The 18,503-nt window shown below is 38.9% G+C and overlaps 2 protein-coding genes across 3 annotated transcripts in view; one reads left to right on the forward strand and one right to left on the reverse strand.

Annotated features, from left to right (window-relative positions):
• The first annotated feature begins 2 nt into the window (after window positions 1-2).
• uqcr10 (ubiquinol-cytochrome c reductase, complex III subunit X) lies at window positions 3-2,529 on the forward strand. Its single transcript, XM_068005748.1, has 2 exons — window positions 3-185; window positions 2,246-2,529. Exons 1-2 carry the CDS (start codon window positions 45-47, stop codon window positions 2,294-2,296), a joined length of 192 nt encoding a protein of 63 aa, XP_067861849.1. The 5' UTR covers window positions 3-44; the 3' UTR covers window positions 2,297-2,529.
• Window positions 2,530-7,988: 5,459 nt separating this feature from the next.
• Window positions 7,989-18,503, reverse strand: part of ascc2 (activating signal cointegrator 1 complex subunit 2) — a 52,427-nt gene continuing 41,912 nt past the window's right edge. For both annotated transcript variants that reach the window (XM_068005744.1, XM_068005745.1), the window contains 5 exons: window positions 17,933-18,052; window positions 14,314-14,532; window positions 12,144-12,225; window positions 10,636-10,730; window positions 7,989-9,364 (listed from right to left, as the gene is read on the reverse strand). In XM_068005744.1, the coding sequence (XP_067861845.1) occupies window positions 9,196-9,364; window positions 10,636-10,730; window positions 12,144-12,225; window positions 14,314-14,532; window positions 17,933-18,052 (685 nt within the window). In that variant the 3' untranslated portion in view covers window positions 7,989-9,195. The remainder of the gene's footprint in view (window positions 9,365-10,635; window positions 10,731-12,143; window positions 12,226-14,313; window positions 14,533-17,932; window positions 18,053-18,503) is intronic.

Raw genomic sequence — 18,503 nt, forward strand, 5'->3', positions numbered from 1 at the left:
GAGCCGGCGTGCTGCGGTTGGACTCGGTCACAGGCGGCAGGAAGATGGCGCTGATGAAGCAGGCGTACAACCTTTTCTTCAAGAGATCTTCTACCTTCGCGCTCAGCATTGTGCTGGGCGCCATCTTCTTCGAGAGGTTTTTCGACCAAGTCGGAGACGCGGTGTTTGACCACCTCAATGACGGGGTGAGTCTGAAACTTGGCTTCAGGGATGGAGCCGGGCCGCAGCAGGAAGGTGACCTGCAGGAAGGCGCCTGTTAAAGGCCGAGCGCCGTCAGACCTTAAACGGTCTCAAGAGTTGTTTCACCTTCAGCCGCCCGGGGCGGCTCTTTCTCGCCTTTAGCTGAATGACTGAGTTATTAAGGGTGGAGGAAGCGGACGGTTAGAAAATGCTGTCGCCCAATAGCCAGTGTCATGTAATGTGAGTGTTTTCCCATCTCACAATCCTCAGTCTCGAAATGCAATGTCAGAAGAAATTGAGATTAAAATTTTAAATTCGATAAATGAAACTATATCACATAACTTCAATAAGTTGTTTAAAATAGTAATGGTGTGACAAGCTAGCATTTATAAGACATTCGAGCATGAATCTTATTTTTGACCTTTGCATTGCTTTCGAGAGGAGTTGTGCTGACAAAGGTGTTCTTTCTCTCGTCCTGTAAGGATCTGCAGTGCTTTTCAATCTCCTTTCTTATATAATTAATAAGTTGTTTCCCAATATCCATTTGTTCTTGGGTGACACATGTCTGCATTTATAGCCCATCTCCAGTTGCCCTGAGAAGTAGTTGGTGGGTCTTCTCTTTGAATTACTACGATTCTTGTGATGGTGCTTCCATATTTGTTTATGGAATTCCAGGACCTATTTATTGTAACTTATCAGCTTCGTTGATTAAAAGCCGGTTTAGGCAATTTGTTTTTTTCTCTTCATACACTGACATTTTTTGTTTATTTTTGTTCTTTGTTGGCCTTTTAGCCTTCATTGTCTCATTTTAAAAAAAATTAGTTAATTCATCTATTGATTTTGATACCACTTGTCCTAACTTTCCTATACATGATTGCCCATTTCTCTTGATCCCTATGAGCTGTTCCTGCTTTCATCACTGATTAATTTATTTTTCTCACGCTTACTCTTTTCAGCAGTACTCAAACATAAGGTTACGCCCCACTTCAGGATTTCAGTGTGTAAAGTGAGCTGATACTCCAGTGTTGCATTGAGAGAGGTGCTGACCTTCAGATAGGTTAAACCAAGGCCCCTTTGGCCTGCTCTGTTTTAATGCTAGACTCCATGGCACAAACTCAAGAACAGAGTTCTCCTGGTATCCTGACCAACACTCTTTCCTCAACCAACACTATGACAAACAGATCAACTAGTTATTCATATTTTTGTTATAGAATCTTACAAAGAATGTACAGCACAGAAGCAGGCCGTCTGGCCCAACAGGTCCATGCTGGGCAAAGTGCGATGTGGCTGACATGTTTGCCTACCATTGAAATAATTGCACTTCAGTATAATTCATTGTATTTGAAGTGGTTTGAGATGTAAGCTGCTACATAAATGTCAGTTTTTTTCATACTGAATTTTGCCTCTAATTTTTCTTCTATAATACTTGCACATGAAAATTGCAGCTGCTATCTTAAATCACTGCTTGAGTCACTTATTCTAAACACCATTCAGCTGACATGCAATCATTTCGCTATGCAGTATTGATGTGAATATCCTACCCCTCTCAAAAATGAATGTGACTAGATTCCAGTTGTAAAAAAAATTATAAAAGCAGACGTTGTAATCAGTATGTTGGTGCATTATGCCACTGCAGTACAACTTATATTTGTACCATTGATTGTTGGTTTGGCAAGTTGTGCTTGTCCATCTGTTGGGTGAAGATATCACAAAGCGAGTGAAGGGGTTACTATCAGACAAATGACTGCTGTTTGCACATGCAGATAGTTTATTGAAATACGTCCGAGGCTGGCAATGCATTTCTCATCAGTCACTGTAATGAGGGACAAAAATTAAGAACATGCAGCTGCCTACACGATTTCCTTTTCAGTTCTCAATCTCTGAATTTGAAGAGGACAATTAAAGTTGTTTTACATCTATGTAGTTTGTAAATTGGTTTACTTTGTTGCTCCCTGTTTGTGTTTTATGTTTCAAAGCTGATGGTCAAAGGAATATTTATGTAGTTTCACTTTAGTGACAAATAAGGTAAGAAGCAGATTCAGTGAAATATTTTCTCTATTTACAGAAACTCTGGAAACACATCAAACACAAATATGAGAAAAATGAGGAAGAATAAATAGAATTCCGTGCTGCAAGATGCTTTCCATCCCCTTGAATGTTGCTACTGGCAAATAGCCCAGCATTGATAGGCCATCCACCAGGACTATTAACTTTATCAGACTGTTGGCAAATTGTTTCTAGCCAATCCCTGCAAGAATGGATTGTTACTATAATTGGACTAATACTGGGTACATTTGCTGAAAATGATTACTGAGATATATATATCTCTAATAAATTCTCTGAATAATTTTTCTGCCTTTAATTATTTTTGTCCATGTTGATCACTGAAACAAAAATACTTTCTAACAAGTATGTGACCAGAGATTAAAGAATCAGTTTTATATTGTACAGTTTCTTAGTATAAATTGTGATTTTTTTTTTTTAGCTTTACATACTATTTTGTTACTTGCATGGTTTAATTTAAATTACTGGATAATTTTTCTACTGCAAAAAATGACTGAATTGAGGGTTAGATTGATTTTTTTTTTTATTCGTTCATGGGATGTGTGCGTCGCTGCCAAGGCTAGTATTTATTGCCCACCCCTAATTGCCCTTGGGAAGGTGGTGGTGAGCCGCTTTCTTGAACCGCTGCAGTCTGTGTGGTGAAGGTTCTCCCACAATGCTGTTAGGTAGGGAGTTCTGGGATTTTGACCCAGTGACTATGAAGGAACGGCGATATATTTCCAAGTCGGGATGGTGTGTGACTTGGAGGGGAACGTGCAGGTGCTGTTGTTCCCATCTGCCTGCTGCCCCTGTCCTTCTAAGTGGTAGAGGTCGTGGGTTTGGGAGGTGCTGTCAAAGAAGCCTTGGCAAGTTGCTGCAGTGCGTCCTGTGGATGGTACACACTGCAGCCACAGTGCATCAGTGGTGAAGGGAATGAATGTTCAGGGTGATGGATGGGGTGCCAATCAAGCGTGCTGCTTTGTCCTGGATGGTGTCAAGCTTCTTGAGTGTTGTTGGAGCTGCATTCATCCAGGCAAGTGGAGAGTATTCCATCACACTCCTGACTTGTGCCTTGTAGATGGTGGAAAGGCTTTGGGGAGTCAGGAGATGAGTCACTTGCTGCAGAATACCCAGCCTCTGACCTGCTCTTGTAGCCACAGTATTTATGTGGCAAGTCCAGTTAAGTTTCTGGATGTTGATGGGGGATTCGGCGATGGTAATGCCATTGAATGTGAAAGGAAGGTGGTTAGACTCTCTCTTGTTGGAGATGGTCATTGCCTGGCACTTGTCTGGCACAATGTTACTTGCCACTTATCAGCCCAAGCCTGGATGTTGTCCAGGTCTTGCTGCATGTGGGCATAGACTGCTTCATTATCTGAGGGGTTGCCAATGGAGCTGAACACCGCAATCATCAGTGAACATCCCCATTTCTGACCTTATGATGGAGGGAAGGTCATTAATTAAGCAGCTGAAGATGGTTGGGCCTAGGACACTGCCCTGTGGATTTAGCCACATTTTAAAAATAAATGAAAATTCCCCCCAATAACTGGTTACAATACAACAAGAATGCTATCTAGAAGGTTTTCACTCATTGTTACTGAAACCAGTACACTTGTGATCTGATGTTTAATGTCATTTTTAAAGAAAAGTTTAAGCCAAATTACTAACAGCATAATGTAAAACAGAATAGCTCAGCAGAAAGATATTTTGCAAATCAAGTTTTAAAAAAAATGACAGACAGCTGATAAGACAAGTTAACAAGGGTGTAACCTTTTTGTCAGAACTGAAAGATAAGCAAGCATTTGTGTAGGGTTGGGAGAAGTGAAGCCAACACTTCAATCACAGAGATGTAGCTAATGGTCAGAATAACCTAAAATGCTTAAGAAAAATGATGGTGTGAGACAATGAAAAGGCATTAAAGAACAGAATATTCAAATAACTAAGTGTGAAAACATTGGAAAGGCTCACACGAAGGAAACAGGGGAAATTGGAGAAAGAAGAAATAAAGAACCCTGTAGATACAAGAAGTCTGATGCAAACAGAATAATGGAGGAAACCCATTAGAGTCACCAGTCCCAAGAAAAGAATAGACCAACACACTGCATGCAGCCTTCCCCAATCAGAATTATGGTCTGATAAAGGGTATATACCTGCAATGTCAACTCGCACGTGTATGCTGCCGCCCCACCCCTGCCACAAAGAGTTGACAGATCCACATTGCCGACTCTCCTAGTTGTAAAGAAAATCGGGAGGGGGAAGAGTATAGCTAAGGTCTGAAAGGAGACTTGCATTAATATGGTACCTTCTTGACCTCAGGGCATCCCAAAGTGCTTTAACAGTGAATTAAGTACTTTTGAAGTGTAGTTACCATTGCAATGTAGGAAAATGTCAGCAAATTTGCACACAGGAGGGTTCTACAAACAGCAATGAGATAAATGACTAGATAATCTGTTTTAGTGATCTTGGGTAAGGGATAAATATTGGCCAGGACAACTCCCCTGGTCTTCAAATTGTGCCATGGGATCTTTTACATCCACTTGCGAGGTGGTTGACAGGACCTTCGTTTAAAGTCTCATCCAAAAGACAGTATCTCCAATAGTACCACACTGAAGTGTTAATCTAGATGTGCTCAAGTCTCGAGTAGGGTTTGAACCCACAACCTTCTGATTCAGAGGCACAAGTGCTACTACTGAGGTAAGGCTGACACTTGAAGTTACTAAATTCATTGTTCACACCAGAGGGTTACAGAGTACCCTAGAGAAAAATGAGACGCTGTTCCTGAAGCTGCAATGAGCCTGGTTATAACACTAGAACAGACCAATGACTGAGAAATTAGAACTCTTTACATGTTCTTTTAATGCTAACAAAGCATATGTCAGTTATTCAACCCATTAACTTTTTCTCTGTGATGGGAGAATCATATTCCCCAGCCTTTTTTCCTATGCTAAAATGCTTGCTTTTCTTTCATTTCTGATGAAGGCAACACCTGTATTGACAACTTGTTTTTTCTCTGCATATCCTGATTATCTGTATTTTTAACCATTTTATGTTTTAGTTATATATAAAATATACTCAACTTGAGAAATGTACTTGCAGTATTACACCAGCCAGGAAATGTCAGAGTTAATAGGGCTGGATGGGGACAATTAAAGCAATGCAAACTGCCAGATGTGTGCTATTTACATTGTACATGTCAAAAGTAGTGCAGAGGACATCTCAAACCAGTAATTGCAGTACAAATGCAGCTTGTAGGTACAATTTTGAATATATTCCATTTTCTTCAGTTTACGTCTGTTGCGGTTTACTTTTTTAAAAAAAGACAAAAGATGGGCTGGTACCTCTGGCAGCAGATTTTGGGCTTAAGGCTTAAATCCAAATCCCACGACTGTTGTAAATCCATTCTCCCCAGTGATAAAGTTCCCAGGCTCATCCACTAGATGGAGCACTTCACCGTAAACTACTCCCATTTCAGTGCTATGGCAATTTTGATTTTGGGGCCTGGAATATCCTGCATACTTGCACCCAGAGACACACGCAATCCGGGCGCAAATCAAATACGCGGCCTAAATGCTCCAAAATCAGGATTGGGCATTTCCACTTTACAAAATAAAAAACAGAAAAGTTACAATGAATAGGATAAATTGTATTCCACCAGAATTCAGTTTATTCTGTATATGAAATTTTTTTTAGAGATAAATAAAATTGATAAAAATTCATTTGCATGTCAAATGTATATGTATGTTTCCTATGACCTATGAAAATGCACCAACAAAAATATGAGCGATTAAATTGCTGTACTTTGCTAAACACATTGTTCTGCATATGTCCAAACACATCCCAGTCCTTTAGTGTTTTCCCTCACCAAGTGTCCACCCAATGTCTCTGTTGACGTTCTCTCTGTTATTCTTTCCCTGTCAGTGTGTGTCAGCCATATGTATAAAGCTGTCTTACTTGTGTCACTATTTTTAAACATAGACTTCAGTATCCCATTTCACAGCCCGCCTGTGGGACAGAGATGATTGCCCATGTTTTGCTACTCTGGATGGGAGACCAGTTGAGTTAGAGTAGCACCAGAATAGCAAGTGGATTGTATTATTGGTCTTTGTTCTGGTCACCCTGTGCGGGGAAGCCAGAGCTTTACTTGGAGATGAGTCAGGAATCATTAAAGAATCAGAATGCAGGCACCATAGGACACTAGGAGATAGTGACACTAATGATCCACCAGGTGGAAACCAGCAACTGTTGGAAACAGGCAGGAAACTTAAAAATTTCAAAAATCTATTTAATTGGAATTATTATTATTGCTTTGTGTCTATTTCCTTCCTTAACATTTATAATTTCTTTTAAGTTTTTATATAAACAAATTGGAGCCAGTACTAAAAGACTTTTTAAAAATTGAAAATCCAAGATGAAGAGCCAATGCCCATCCTGCAGGTTATCACCAAGGTTAAAGGTGTAAAAATAAATTTTACTGTATTCCAAAATCAAGATTATGCGAGGATATGCTATACCTGCAGTCAGCTAGACCACATCAAGCAGATTTGGGCCTCACTGCCTAAACCATTCAACATCCAGCCCTGAACCTGCATCTTTCTCTAGTTTCTCTCCTCATGCCCATGACCCCATTCCCACTAAAGAACTCAAGTTTGTCAGACATGATTTGCCTTTATCGGTGTTGGCTGTCATTTATTAACCCAGGTTTATCCAAATGTCAATTAATTTAGACCTGGATATGGTCTCTAGAAGTTACCCACCACTGACATTAGGCTGACTGCCTGTAATTACCAGGTTTATCCCTCTCCCCTTTTTTGAACAGAGGTGTAACATTTGCAACCCTCTAGTTCCCTGTCACCACTTTCATATCCAAGGAGGATTGAAAGATTGTAGCCAGAGCCTCTGCTATTTCCACCCTTACTTCCTTCAGCAAACTAGAATCCATCCTATCCAGACCAAGTGACTTTTCTACTTTGAGCACTGCCAACCTTTTAAGTACCTCTATTTTCATCCTATCCAATTTATCTACCCCCTCCTCCTTTACTGTGACATTTGCAGCAGCCTCCTCTTTTGTGAAGACAGATGCAAATTATTCATTTAGTACCTCAGCCATACCCTCTGCCTCCACAAGATTTCCGTTTTGGTCTCTAATCATTCTTCCTTTGATTATCCATTTACTCTTTATATGTTACGTGCTAATCTGTTCTCATACATTCTCTTTGACCCTCATTCCATTTTTCAGTTCTCCTCTGCGCTTTCTTTATTCTGCTTGATTCTCTACTGTAGTATGATCCTGACATTTATCATAAGCTTCCTTTTTCTGTTTCACTTTAATCTCAATTTCTTTAGTCATCTAGGGAGCTCTAGCTTTGGATATCTCCTTTCCCTGATGGGAATGTTTTTAGTCTGTACCCAAATTATTTCCTCTAGTGCTGCCAAAGGTGGTATTGAAGCACTGAAGCAACAACTCCAATTTTGGTCTTCACAGACCATACCCAAATATTGGGGAAGATCCAGCCAGATAGGAGTGTCACAATTTGCAACTTTTAAACAGTGCATATGCAATTGTTTGTTGCCATTTCAAGTAGAAGTGGTTCTGTAGAAATGCAACCTAAATAATAGCTTTAGCTATGTCAACAACATGGTTGACTCTTAACTGCCCTAGCAAGCCACTCAGTTGTATAAGGGCACATAGGGATGGGTAATAAATGCCTGCCTTGCCAGTGACACCTACGTCCCAAGAATGAATTTAAAAAAACATAAGACCACCACAGTGTCCAATGGCTCAGTCTTTATTTGAAAATGATTGTTGTGAGCATTTATATTAAGACATTTTCAATTACTGTACTCAAAGAAACTGGTTTTAATTAAGAGGGTAGATTATGTAAATACATCCACCCTAGGCTATTCCAAACCACAGCAAAGGACTCAAATTGTGCAAAACAAGCGTTAGTGCAGAGCAACTGTGAGCTTGTCCAATGCTGATGTGGCCTCTGTGGTAAGAGTTAAGAATTATGAACTGTGTTTATTACCTACACAGTTTGTGTGCTCAACAATCCCCACAATGTAACGACAAATCTATTTCAATGCTAATTTCATGTTTGCTGTAACATTCCCATTACACAGTCAGTGCAGTTCATCGATGTGCAAATTTGCTGTGCTATGCATCAGTTAGATGCAAATCTGCACCCATTATGTCTCCCCCACCCAAGTCATTAAGGAGTGGGGGAAGGGGGTAAAAAAAAATCAGTCGTCCAGACACCCCAGACTGCTCTCATCCATCTCTAATGGTGCCAATTAAATACCCAACACTGACTAAAGATGTAAAAGAAGATTATGTGGAAACTTGGCTGTGGAATGCTACATGATATTAATAAACCCAAAGAGGAAAGGAAAAATTCAAAAAAATGACAAAGTTTTCTTTTAAATGTTAAAAATAAAGTTTCTCTCACCTCAGTTGCTAGATTTTACAGTGGCCACGCAATAACGGTCAGGTGTATTAAGGATATTATAGGTTTCATCATTCTCAATTACAGACAGACTCAAACACATACAGCCAAATAAGCTGTAATATTGAGCAACTCCTTTTAAGTATCAGTAAATGGGCAAAAAATTACTTCAGTAATGCAATAGCTGAGATTCTTACTGCACCACTGTGTTCCTTGGAGTCTAATTTTGACTGTCACTCAACCCTGGCCAATGCATACAAGATAAATTTTGTCAGTTGACATGACTGAGATTATGAGGCAAAATACTTCTGGGATTGAACACTTTGTCCTGAGGAGAAAAACGGACACATGCCTTGCTATGCAGCATGTGTGGCTACTATTGCTCAAGAAAGAACATCTTGGAAAATGAGAGCCCAAAACACACGGCCTGTGAGCTGAAAGTGGCCATTGGAGGTGAGTAAATGTGGTGGAATAATAATTCCTGGGGGGGGGGGGGCGGGGAAAGGAGAAAAAAAGGTTTTAAAAAAAATCAAGATGGAATCATTCCTTTGTTCCGCTTCCTATCCGCAAGCGATCGGCGATTATGATTGGCTCGAAGAGATTTATTGGCCTCTTTCTTTCTTCTCTCCGTTAGCGTTTCTTTTGATTGTCCCTGGCTCTTAGTATTCCCCAAAACAGCAGCGTTGTCACGTTTGAACCTGCAAAGCAATATGTATGTGTGTAAACATTATATATATATATATATATTTGGAGAGCAGTGAATAAATAAAGTTAAACAATTCCAGTTTGCCTCTTTTAAAGGAACCAACTATATTAAAAAATATCACAACTGCATAATTATGAGAGGGAGGAAGGGAAATCTTGGAAAGGATGCCTTATACTGGCAGTGTGGTATTCACACATGAGATGGTGAGAGAAACTGTGTTCCTAAGTAAACAGCATGGGGTAGTCTGGTACCAATCCAATCTTGGGAGGGCAGTAGCCAGTTTAATTGGCAGCCCTACAGGCCAACTCCCAGACAGGGAGAAAGTCAGATGTCAAACTAACAACTTCTGTCGAAGCCACAAAAGGACGTTATTTATTATCTTATTCATAACTATCTTCACATTTTCTTTTCACTTGGGATTCAACCAAGTAAACATTGGACCAACCTATTTGGAAACCAAAGATTTAAGTTTGACCTAATCATGTCATTTAGTGACCGGGACTAACGTTGATGCAAATTTGAAGCAGATTTTCAGAAGTATGATGTGACCGAACTGTTCAACAGATAATTTGTCAACAGAACTGGGATCGGAGCACCACCAAAACAAATGATTTTGTCTACATCAGGGTTAAAAGTCAAACCAGCTGGGACATAGTTTGGGAAGTGAAACGCACATTAGAATTAACCAGAGTCACCAGAGGGTACACCATGAACTCATTTTGCAGTATTTTTGTTTAGGCATTTGTAAAGCTATTCAATTTTCTTCCTCCCCGCAAAATGAATTGAAAGTGCGTACAGATTTATAAGTAAAAACAATATAAATTAAATAAAAACATAAATGTAATTGCATTTGTTCTTTATTCTAAGTTTAGAGAACCATTATGTCTTAAAAATTTGAAACTGCAAAATGGCAAACAGAGATTGAATTGGGTGCACATTCAAAACTGCAGCTTGCTTTCTGGGTTTGGCAGCCATCCAGAAACCTCAAGCTATGCTTTGTTTGCTTCAGTAATCTAAAGTTCCTTTTTAAAGTGCACCAGAATCTTGTGAAGTTTTGCTTAAAAATAAGGATAGTTAAAGAAAGAGTAATCAAGAACTTCGAAAGCTAAAGTAATTGGGATAGCTGGAATTAATAACATCCATTAATCCTTTGATTAGAGGCTGCTCAATGTGAAAAGTGACAAAAATCAAAAAAGGAATACTAATGAGGGGCCATTTCAAAACATTTATAAAATCATTCTTGTGACCCAGATTCTTACTTACCCTTTTCTGGCACAGAAGGTAGCACGTCTTGCCTCTGCCCTTTCCCTTAGCAACGCTGGGTCCTGTACAAATAGATCCCTCTTTGGACCTTCCTCCTGGAAATTAGAACAATCCATCTATCTTGTTACATTTTTCTATATTTCCATAAGGCAACAGAATCTTTTATCTTCACAGGAATAGATTGTTGGCTGCTTGCCAGAGAACTTTCACAAGCATCATTAATTTTCAGACATTCTGCACAATGGGTTTGTTTGGATTAGGATTCTATGGAAGAATGAACTACATGGGATACATGGCCACCCTCATCTGTAATTATCTTTGTGATCAGCACAGTGCACACTTGTGTTTATGCAATCAAAAATTATCACAATTTAGACCAGAGACGATTTAAGAATAATCAGTTTATAAATATTTGTGGATTCAAACAACTATTAGGTGTAGAGGCATCTCAATAATTAATCAGATCCACTACAGCAGCAGTTATCTTCTCCCCTCCCCTCCATTTAATGTGTCTGGGATGGCAATAATAGATAACTGGTCCTGGCAAAGTTACTGTAGACACTGGGAGAAAATTAGATGAGAAGACAGTAAAGTCTAATTTGATTTTTTTTTATTTAAAAAGGTTAAGAGCAGAGCTCAGACAGAAACCAGTTGCTTTTCCCTCTCTCCACAGACGTTTGCACCCTTAGAAAAGACTGACAGTGTAGTACCTCTCAATTGAATTACTAATTTAACAAAATCAATGTGAATGACAACTGTACTTCCACAAATAATATGGGACGGTTGCAGTTACAAATACTTCTGATAGAAGTTAAAAATACCTTGGTCTTAAAGATGAAAGGGATTTTTTTGACACATACCATGGGAGAGAGTTAAAGTGGATCACATTTTAGGTAAACGAGTTAAACAAATGCAAAGACTAACCTTCATCGTAAAGTGATTGTAAATAAAGTGATCTCATCATTTGTGTAACAAGGTAATGAATTTGCTGAATTGTTGCACATTGGGAAAAGGGGAAACAAGCCAGGAATAAACTGGATTTCAAGCAGTAAAAGTTGGAAACAGATATTTTAAATGAATATTAGGACCTTCAAAGCATAAACAGAAGTACAAGTACTACAAGCAAGAAATTGGAAGCCAATTGGAATGCATATTATTGGAATTGCAAATGTGCAGTTTAACACTCAATATGATAGGTTTCCCAAGTAACCCATTGAATACCTTATGGAAATGAACATGAGAGATGGTATCAGGCTTGGAAATAACCATCTCAAATTCACAATCGCTACAGGGCCATTATTTGTACCAATGCAAAGTGGAATGTCACAAGGACTATTTAAATATCCAGGATTTAAAGAACTCCACCCTACAAGCATCCTCCTTTTATCAAAATATAAAACATATCACATCAGCAAAAATTTACTACAATACTTGTGTGTGCCTTGGCTTTCATAAATGTGTTAAATGCCATTAAATTAGACTTTGCTCCTGCGTATAATTTGAACTACCTTTGGTGCTTCCTCTTCAGCTTCATCATCTTCCTCTTCCTCCTCCTCTTTTTGTCTCAGAATAAGAGGTATTGTAAATGGCCTGGGCAAAAAAAAAAATCAGTGTGGATTATGGTATATATAGAGCTGATGAAAGCCTATTTTATTTGTGGAATTAGTACAGTGAAAGTCACTGATCCTTAATTTATTTGTCCATTTTAAAAATCATATGTAGTTCCAGGCCATTTAGTATGGGAAGTGTAAAGAACAGCCTGCTGAATTAGTGCATCATGAAAGTAGGTGCCCAATTTCAATTCTGCACTGGTTTCCCTATTCCAAAAGGCCCAATTATGAAAACTGCAAAGTCAAAGAAACACAGGGGCAAATATGTCAATTTAAATAAAACAAAAGTTGACAAACAAACAACGCAGCCTGTGATAAAAAAAATGATGCGGCATGTCCTGCAACTTCGCTGACAAATCGCTTTTTATTGTTTGAGCTTCCATATATTCTACATATTAAAAGTCTTATGTTTGTATGCCTTCCTGTAGACAAAACCATACTTCCTACTGTCACACTTTCCCCCCATTATAAATTCCTATGTCCATATTTATAATGGAAAGTGCCTATGTAAACTTGACTTGCTGTAACTACATCCTTCCACAGTTGTAGCATTATAGGAGCTCAATTTTATGTCTCCCAACACTTCAGCTTGCACTGCAGATGAGCCAAGTCTACATCTACCCTAATGACATTCTATCCCATTCCTAACCCGATAGTTAACATTTCTCCACATGGATAGCCCTTGCTGCAAACCCGTTCTACAAATCTACTAATAAAACTCTTTTAATCTCTAATTTTGTTTGATGCTGGTTAAGTTTGTACTTGCATCCTCTACTTCTGAGGATGCTGATCGTGTTAGATGAAGTAGAGGGGGAAGAGGCTCATGTGGAGCATAAACATCGGCATGGACCGGTTGGGCCGAATGGCCTGTTTCTGTGCTGTACATTCTATGTTCTGCCCTCAAAATCAAAGGAATTAGTTCACTCAAATCTACTGATAATATTCAGGAAACTTCCCAATACTCCTTATTCATGCTCTCCACAGGAATAAGCTTTCATGGGCAAGTCTATATTTCACTATATATATATATATATATATATGTATATTAAAAAAAATATCTGGGGAAGCATGCCACAGGGCAAACAATGAACCCTTCTACCATTAGGTAAAACACTAGTTATAGTATGGCATACCACTGTGCATTCCTGATTTTAGTTGGCAGAAAGACACCATGCTGGCAGACCATGTAACTCAGGCTAAATTATTACTACAAATTTATTGTAAAAAGTGAAACTATACAGAGAAGAACAAATCAGATTGTAGAATTTTATACCACAGGTGGCCACTTGGCCCATCATGCCCGTACCAGCTCTCAAAGTGCCAGTCCCCTGCCCTTTCCCCATAATCTTTTCAATTTTTCTTTTAGATTTGATGACAATATATTATTTAACTTTCACCACTACATTAAACTATCTTCCGAGTTCAACATAACAAATTGCTTAGATATTTTTGTTCCTTTTTTCCTCAGTCTTTTAACTGAGGTTATATACTAGCTTCATGGGAACTGTGAGTAGACTTGTCTGGAGGCTGATGGGATTTCTCCCACTTGGTTCCACCCTGGAAACCAATGCTTTCAAGGGCAGAGGGCCCTAGCTGGACAAGTAGCAGAACGTTTACCTGTGTTCTGTGGTGGGAAATATGCAATTTTAGCTGATTAAATGCCAGCACACTTGCGGGTTCCTAAGCTTGTTCCTTGCCAGTTTGTACCAAGGCAAGTAGGGCGAGTCTCTAGTAGGGAGAGAATACGATCTCCATATGAAGCAAAGGGAAACTTTACTTTTGTGGATTTTTCAGCAGCTGGACTTAGACACTTAAGCATGGTGATGGATTTCTGCATGTGTAAGGCATCTTGGTGACCAAAATAAAAAAGTACCTGTAATCATTTCCAAGCATAATCTTAAAAACCAAAGTAGTATATTCTAACAGTTAAAGTAGAAATGTCAGCAGTATTAAAACACTGAAAAATGAAAACACAGATTGGAAATATATACACAGTAAATTAAATTACTTCCAGGTCTCTGTGGATTTGCACCAATGTTTATCAACTCTGTACAGTCATTCATCATACCTTCTGCTGGTCAGTTCATCATCCGAATCCACATCATTTGCTCCTACTTGGTTAACATCATATGTGTCATCATATTCGTCATCATAGTCATCCCCATAAAACTGAACTCCATTTTCTACTGGCACTTCCTCAACTACTATACTGTAGGCATTATATCTTTCCTTCTGCTGCGCAATGTGTGACTTATCATCAAGCAGCATTCTTCCTCCTTCTCCTTTCCTGCAAAGATAACAAGAATATCATCGAGCACTCACTTGTTCAACAATTAACTGGTATATTGTGGGTTTATTTCATAAATTCAAATTAACCAGTGACCTGTGTGTACAAAGGCTGATTCGGAAGTTGCACTGTCCCTAGGTTACTGCAATAGAATCACAGAACGATACAACAAAGAAGGAGGCCATTCGGACAATCAAAAGAGCTATCCAATTTGTCCCATTCCCCTGCCCTTTCCCCATAGCCCTGCAAATGTTTCCCCTTCAAGAATTTATCCAATTCCTTTTTGAAAGTTATTATTGAATCTGCTTTCACCACCCTTTCAGGCAGTGCATTCCGGGTCATAACAATTCATTGCATAAAACAATCTCTCATCTCGCCTTTGGTTCTTTTGCCAATCACCTTAAATCTGTGTCCTCTGGTTACTGACCCTTCTGCCACTGGAAACAGTTTCTCCTTATTTACTCTATCAAAACTCTTCATGATTTTGAGCACCTCTATTAAAGCTCCCCTTAACCTTCTCTGCTCTAAGGAGAACAATCCCAGCTTCTCTGATCTCTCCACATAGCTGAAGTTCCTCATCCCTGGTACCATTCTATTAAATCTCCTCTACACCCTCCCCAAGGCCTTGACATCCTTTCTAAAGTGTGGTGCCCAGAATTGGACATTATACTCCAACTGGGGCCTAACCAGTTAGCATAACTTCCTTGCTTTTGTACTCTATGCTTCTGTTTATAAAGCCAAGGATCCCATATGCATTTTTTAAAAAGCAGTCTTCTCAACTTGTCCTGCCACATTTGAAGACTTGCGTGCGTACACCCCCAGGTCTCTATGTTCCTGCACCCCCTTTAAAATTGTATCATTTCGTTTATATTGCCTCTCCTCATTCTTCCTAACAAAATGCATCACTTCACATTTCTCTGCGTTAAATTACATCTGCTGTGTGTCTGCCCATTTCACCTGTCTGTTACTATCCTCACTGTTTACTACATTTCCGAGTTTCGTGTCATTTGCAAACTTTGAAACGATTCCCTCTATACCCAAGTCCAGGTCATTAATATATATCAAAAAGAGCAATGGTCCCAACATCGACCCCTGGGGGATACCACTGTATACTTCTCTCCACTCTGAAAAACAACCGTTCACCATTACTCTCTGGTTTCTGTCTCTTAGCCAATTTCGTTTCAACGCAGCAACTCCCCCTTTAATCCCATCGGCTTCAATTTTGCTAATATTGATCATTAGTTTTCTGGAATAGAATAAAGAAATAAAACTAGAAATGCCTGTAACAAAGAATTAGAATTGGTCCTTTCATATTTGGGAATCAGAGTTCTAGTGCAGGCCAAACTGATGAATTGGATGCAAGCTCCCTTGACAACAGTAAGGATCTTAAACTAAATTACATTGTGCAGTTTCAATCCAGCTGCTAGTGAGTATGAATTAACACCATAAAGCTAGCACTAATGGATTGTCTTGTCCAGAGAGACTGCAAGGGTGGCTACTCCAGGAAACAGATAATACCATGTTTATGTAGTAATAAATTCACCTTTGAGGTTAGGATCAAAGCACATGGTTAAGACAGAGTAAAGGGAGCCTGTGCTGACTTGAATGCTCATTGCTGACACTGAATAGAATTTTCAAAGTGACTCATTTCCCATTTCAAGAATTGCAGACACAACATATGTAAATGGAACAGTACCTTAAAATAAAGTCCCAGTTTTCAAAATATTGAACTAATGACACTTGCAACTGCACATGCTATTCTGAAGAATTTAAAGTTGCAAAATATTCAAAATGTACAAGGGATCATCATTGTTCACAGGAAACAATTTAATATTTTTGCACACAGTGAAGAGAAAAAGTTTGATTCAGAGCTATTTTCTGCTGCCAATTTTCTATCTTTCATTTTCCTTCTCAAGGAGCAAACTCTTGGTGTATTGTTCTACCGGTGCCGACAACACTCTGACACTTTACCCAAATGGTCATTCATCCAGTATAAACTTAAGACAGTGAGCGTTGGCAGGTTATTCAACATGGTACATGATTACTTAGTTCCCATACTAGCCATTTGTGCTAAACTTGATCCTGTCTTCATCTGGCATCCATAAGCACATTTTCCAGCACAGGTCACTAGATAACTATTTGGAAGCGGGAACCCTGGCTGTCATTTCCCCCCAAGGGCAATATAACCAATTGTCGCACCCCAACTACAGCCCCAGTTGAGATCAATTTAACTCGGCATGAACCAGGAATTGAAGCTGGGGCCTAATGGCCTGTATGGCTTATTGCTAATCCAGGTGGCACCTTTATCCATTAGATCATCAGAGGAGCCTGGTAACACATTAAGTTTTTGAGGTCACATGTTGATGTTCACACACAAGCGACAAAATAACAAATCTCTACAAAGTAGAATAGGCAGCTTAAAAAAAGTTGCAAATTTAAAAATGACCCAGGAATCATACACAGAAAAATTGTGGAATGCATTTAGGACCAAATATGCAATGAAAATATCAAAATAAAATGTGAATTTGTAATCCCAAGGATTTCAGAATTGAAGGCTCTAGAAAAGTTTCCATCTGCTAGCTGCCTCCCTGATGGGCCATGGTGGGCATTCACCAAGTATGGAGCTACTGCTGTGCTTTCTTACTGAGTAGCAGAATGGATGTTGATATACCAATGTGAGATATCATCAGGCTAATTCACAACCTATATTCCTAAGGATTACACAAATGACTCAATCACACTTAAGTGGTTGTGTTTGTGCTCGAGGATCTACTGAAAAGCACCCTCTGGCAGCAGCTCAAGAAGCCCTAAGTTAAACCACTAAAGAGGAGCTACCATGTTTGATTCTTAGAGTTGGTCACTTGGATTTGCATGTCTCAGTTGAGTTTTTAATCTGTTTGCAGTAGAGATACCCAACTGTGATGTGTAGAAGAGAGCTGTGCAATTTTGGGGGTAAAAAAATAATAGGTTTTAATTTCTCTTCACTGAATCACAATTCCCCCTCCCCCTCCTCCCACCCCTGAGGCCCAGTCATACAGTGGTATGGGCAGTGGTTATTTAGACCACTGCAGCCCAGACTCCATTGTCCCATCAGGAAGACAGTGCAAAAGCACTCAACGAGAGAAATTAAAAATACAAAATGTGTATTCAAACCTGTGAACTACATGCTGTGCATGCAACCAATGTAGAATATATATATCGTTTTTATTCCACTTTTTTTGGCTCATTTTAAATTTCTAAATAATCAAAGGGTTGCAATATAAAAGATTTGCAACTTGTCTTGCTACGCAAGTACATAGAAATCTGAATCAACCATAATATATTAAGATCCAACCCAACTACAAACCATTTCCATATCAACTATTAAATGAGAGGCTGTGATTTAGAAAGTCAAACTCACTTCTTGCCTTTCCAGATTTTGGACATGTCCACAGAATTTCTGCTATAAACATCAAATTCATCATGGTCAAAAACATTTAGTCTTGTTGACAGAATCGACTCCTGGTCCTCTTTCACTTGCCTAATGAAAACAAAATACACGGAATTATTATGCACTGCTGCAAAAATTTCTACACTTACAATTTGTACTTAAAGACTATTAAATCCTATAAGACATCTTTTAAAAATGCATTACTAACACATTCAGTAATTGAGTCTGATTTTGGACTGTATGGATATCAATTTAGGACAATAAAGACATCAGCAAAATTATGAAATCAGGATTACAAGATTTGAATGTTCAAGTGTGAAAGATGAAAATGAGAAAAAATACGTTTTAAGAATTTACAAAATAGGGTAGGTCATGCAATTGAATTGGAGCCAAAGGACAGGGTGCAAACTGGAAATTCAAATGTCCAAACTGTATTGCTTTGAAGTGTGAAAAACCCTAAAGCTTAAATCCTGTGGCCTGTATGTTGTTGGGTATATGTAGTTTCCTTTAATTCCATTCATTATTTTTTTGTTTTTAAAGC

The sequence above is a fragment of the Heptranchias perlo genome, chromosome 25 (genome assembly GCF_035084215.1).
Source record: "Heptranchias perlo isolate sHepPer1 chromosome 25, sHepPer1.hap1, whole genome shotgun sequence".
Taxonomy (NCBI): domain Eukaryota; kingdom Metazoa; phylum Chordata; class Chondrichthyes; order Hexanchiformes; family Hexanchidae; genus Heptranchias; species Heptranchias perlo.

Excerpts from the sequence above, each read along its gene's own strand:
- uqcr10 (XM_068005748.1), top strand. The coding sequence starts at position 45 with ATGGCGCTGATGAAGCAGGCGTACAACCTTTTCTTCAAGAGATCTTCT. Across the intron at positions 186-2,245 it reads TTGACCACCTCAATGACGGG|AAACTCTGGAAACACATCAA; the intron begins GTGAGTCTGAAA and ends CTCTATTTACAG.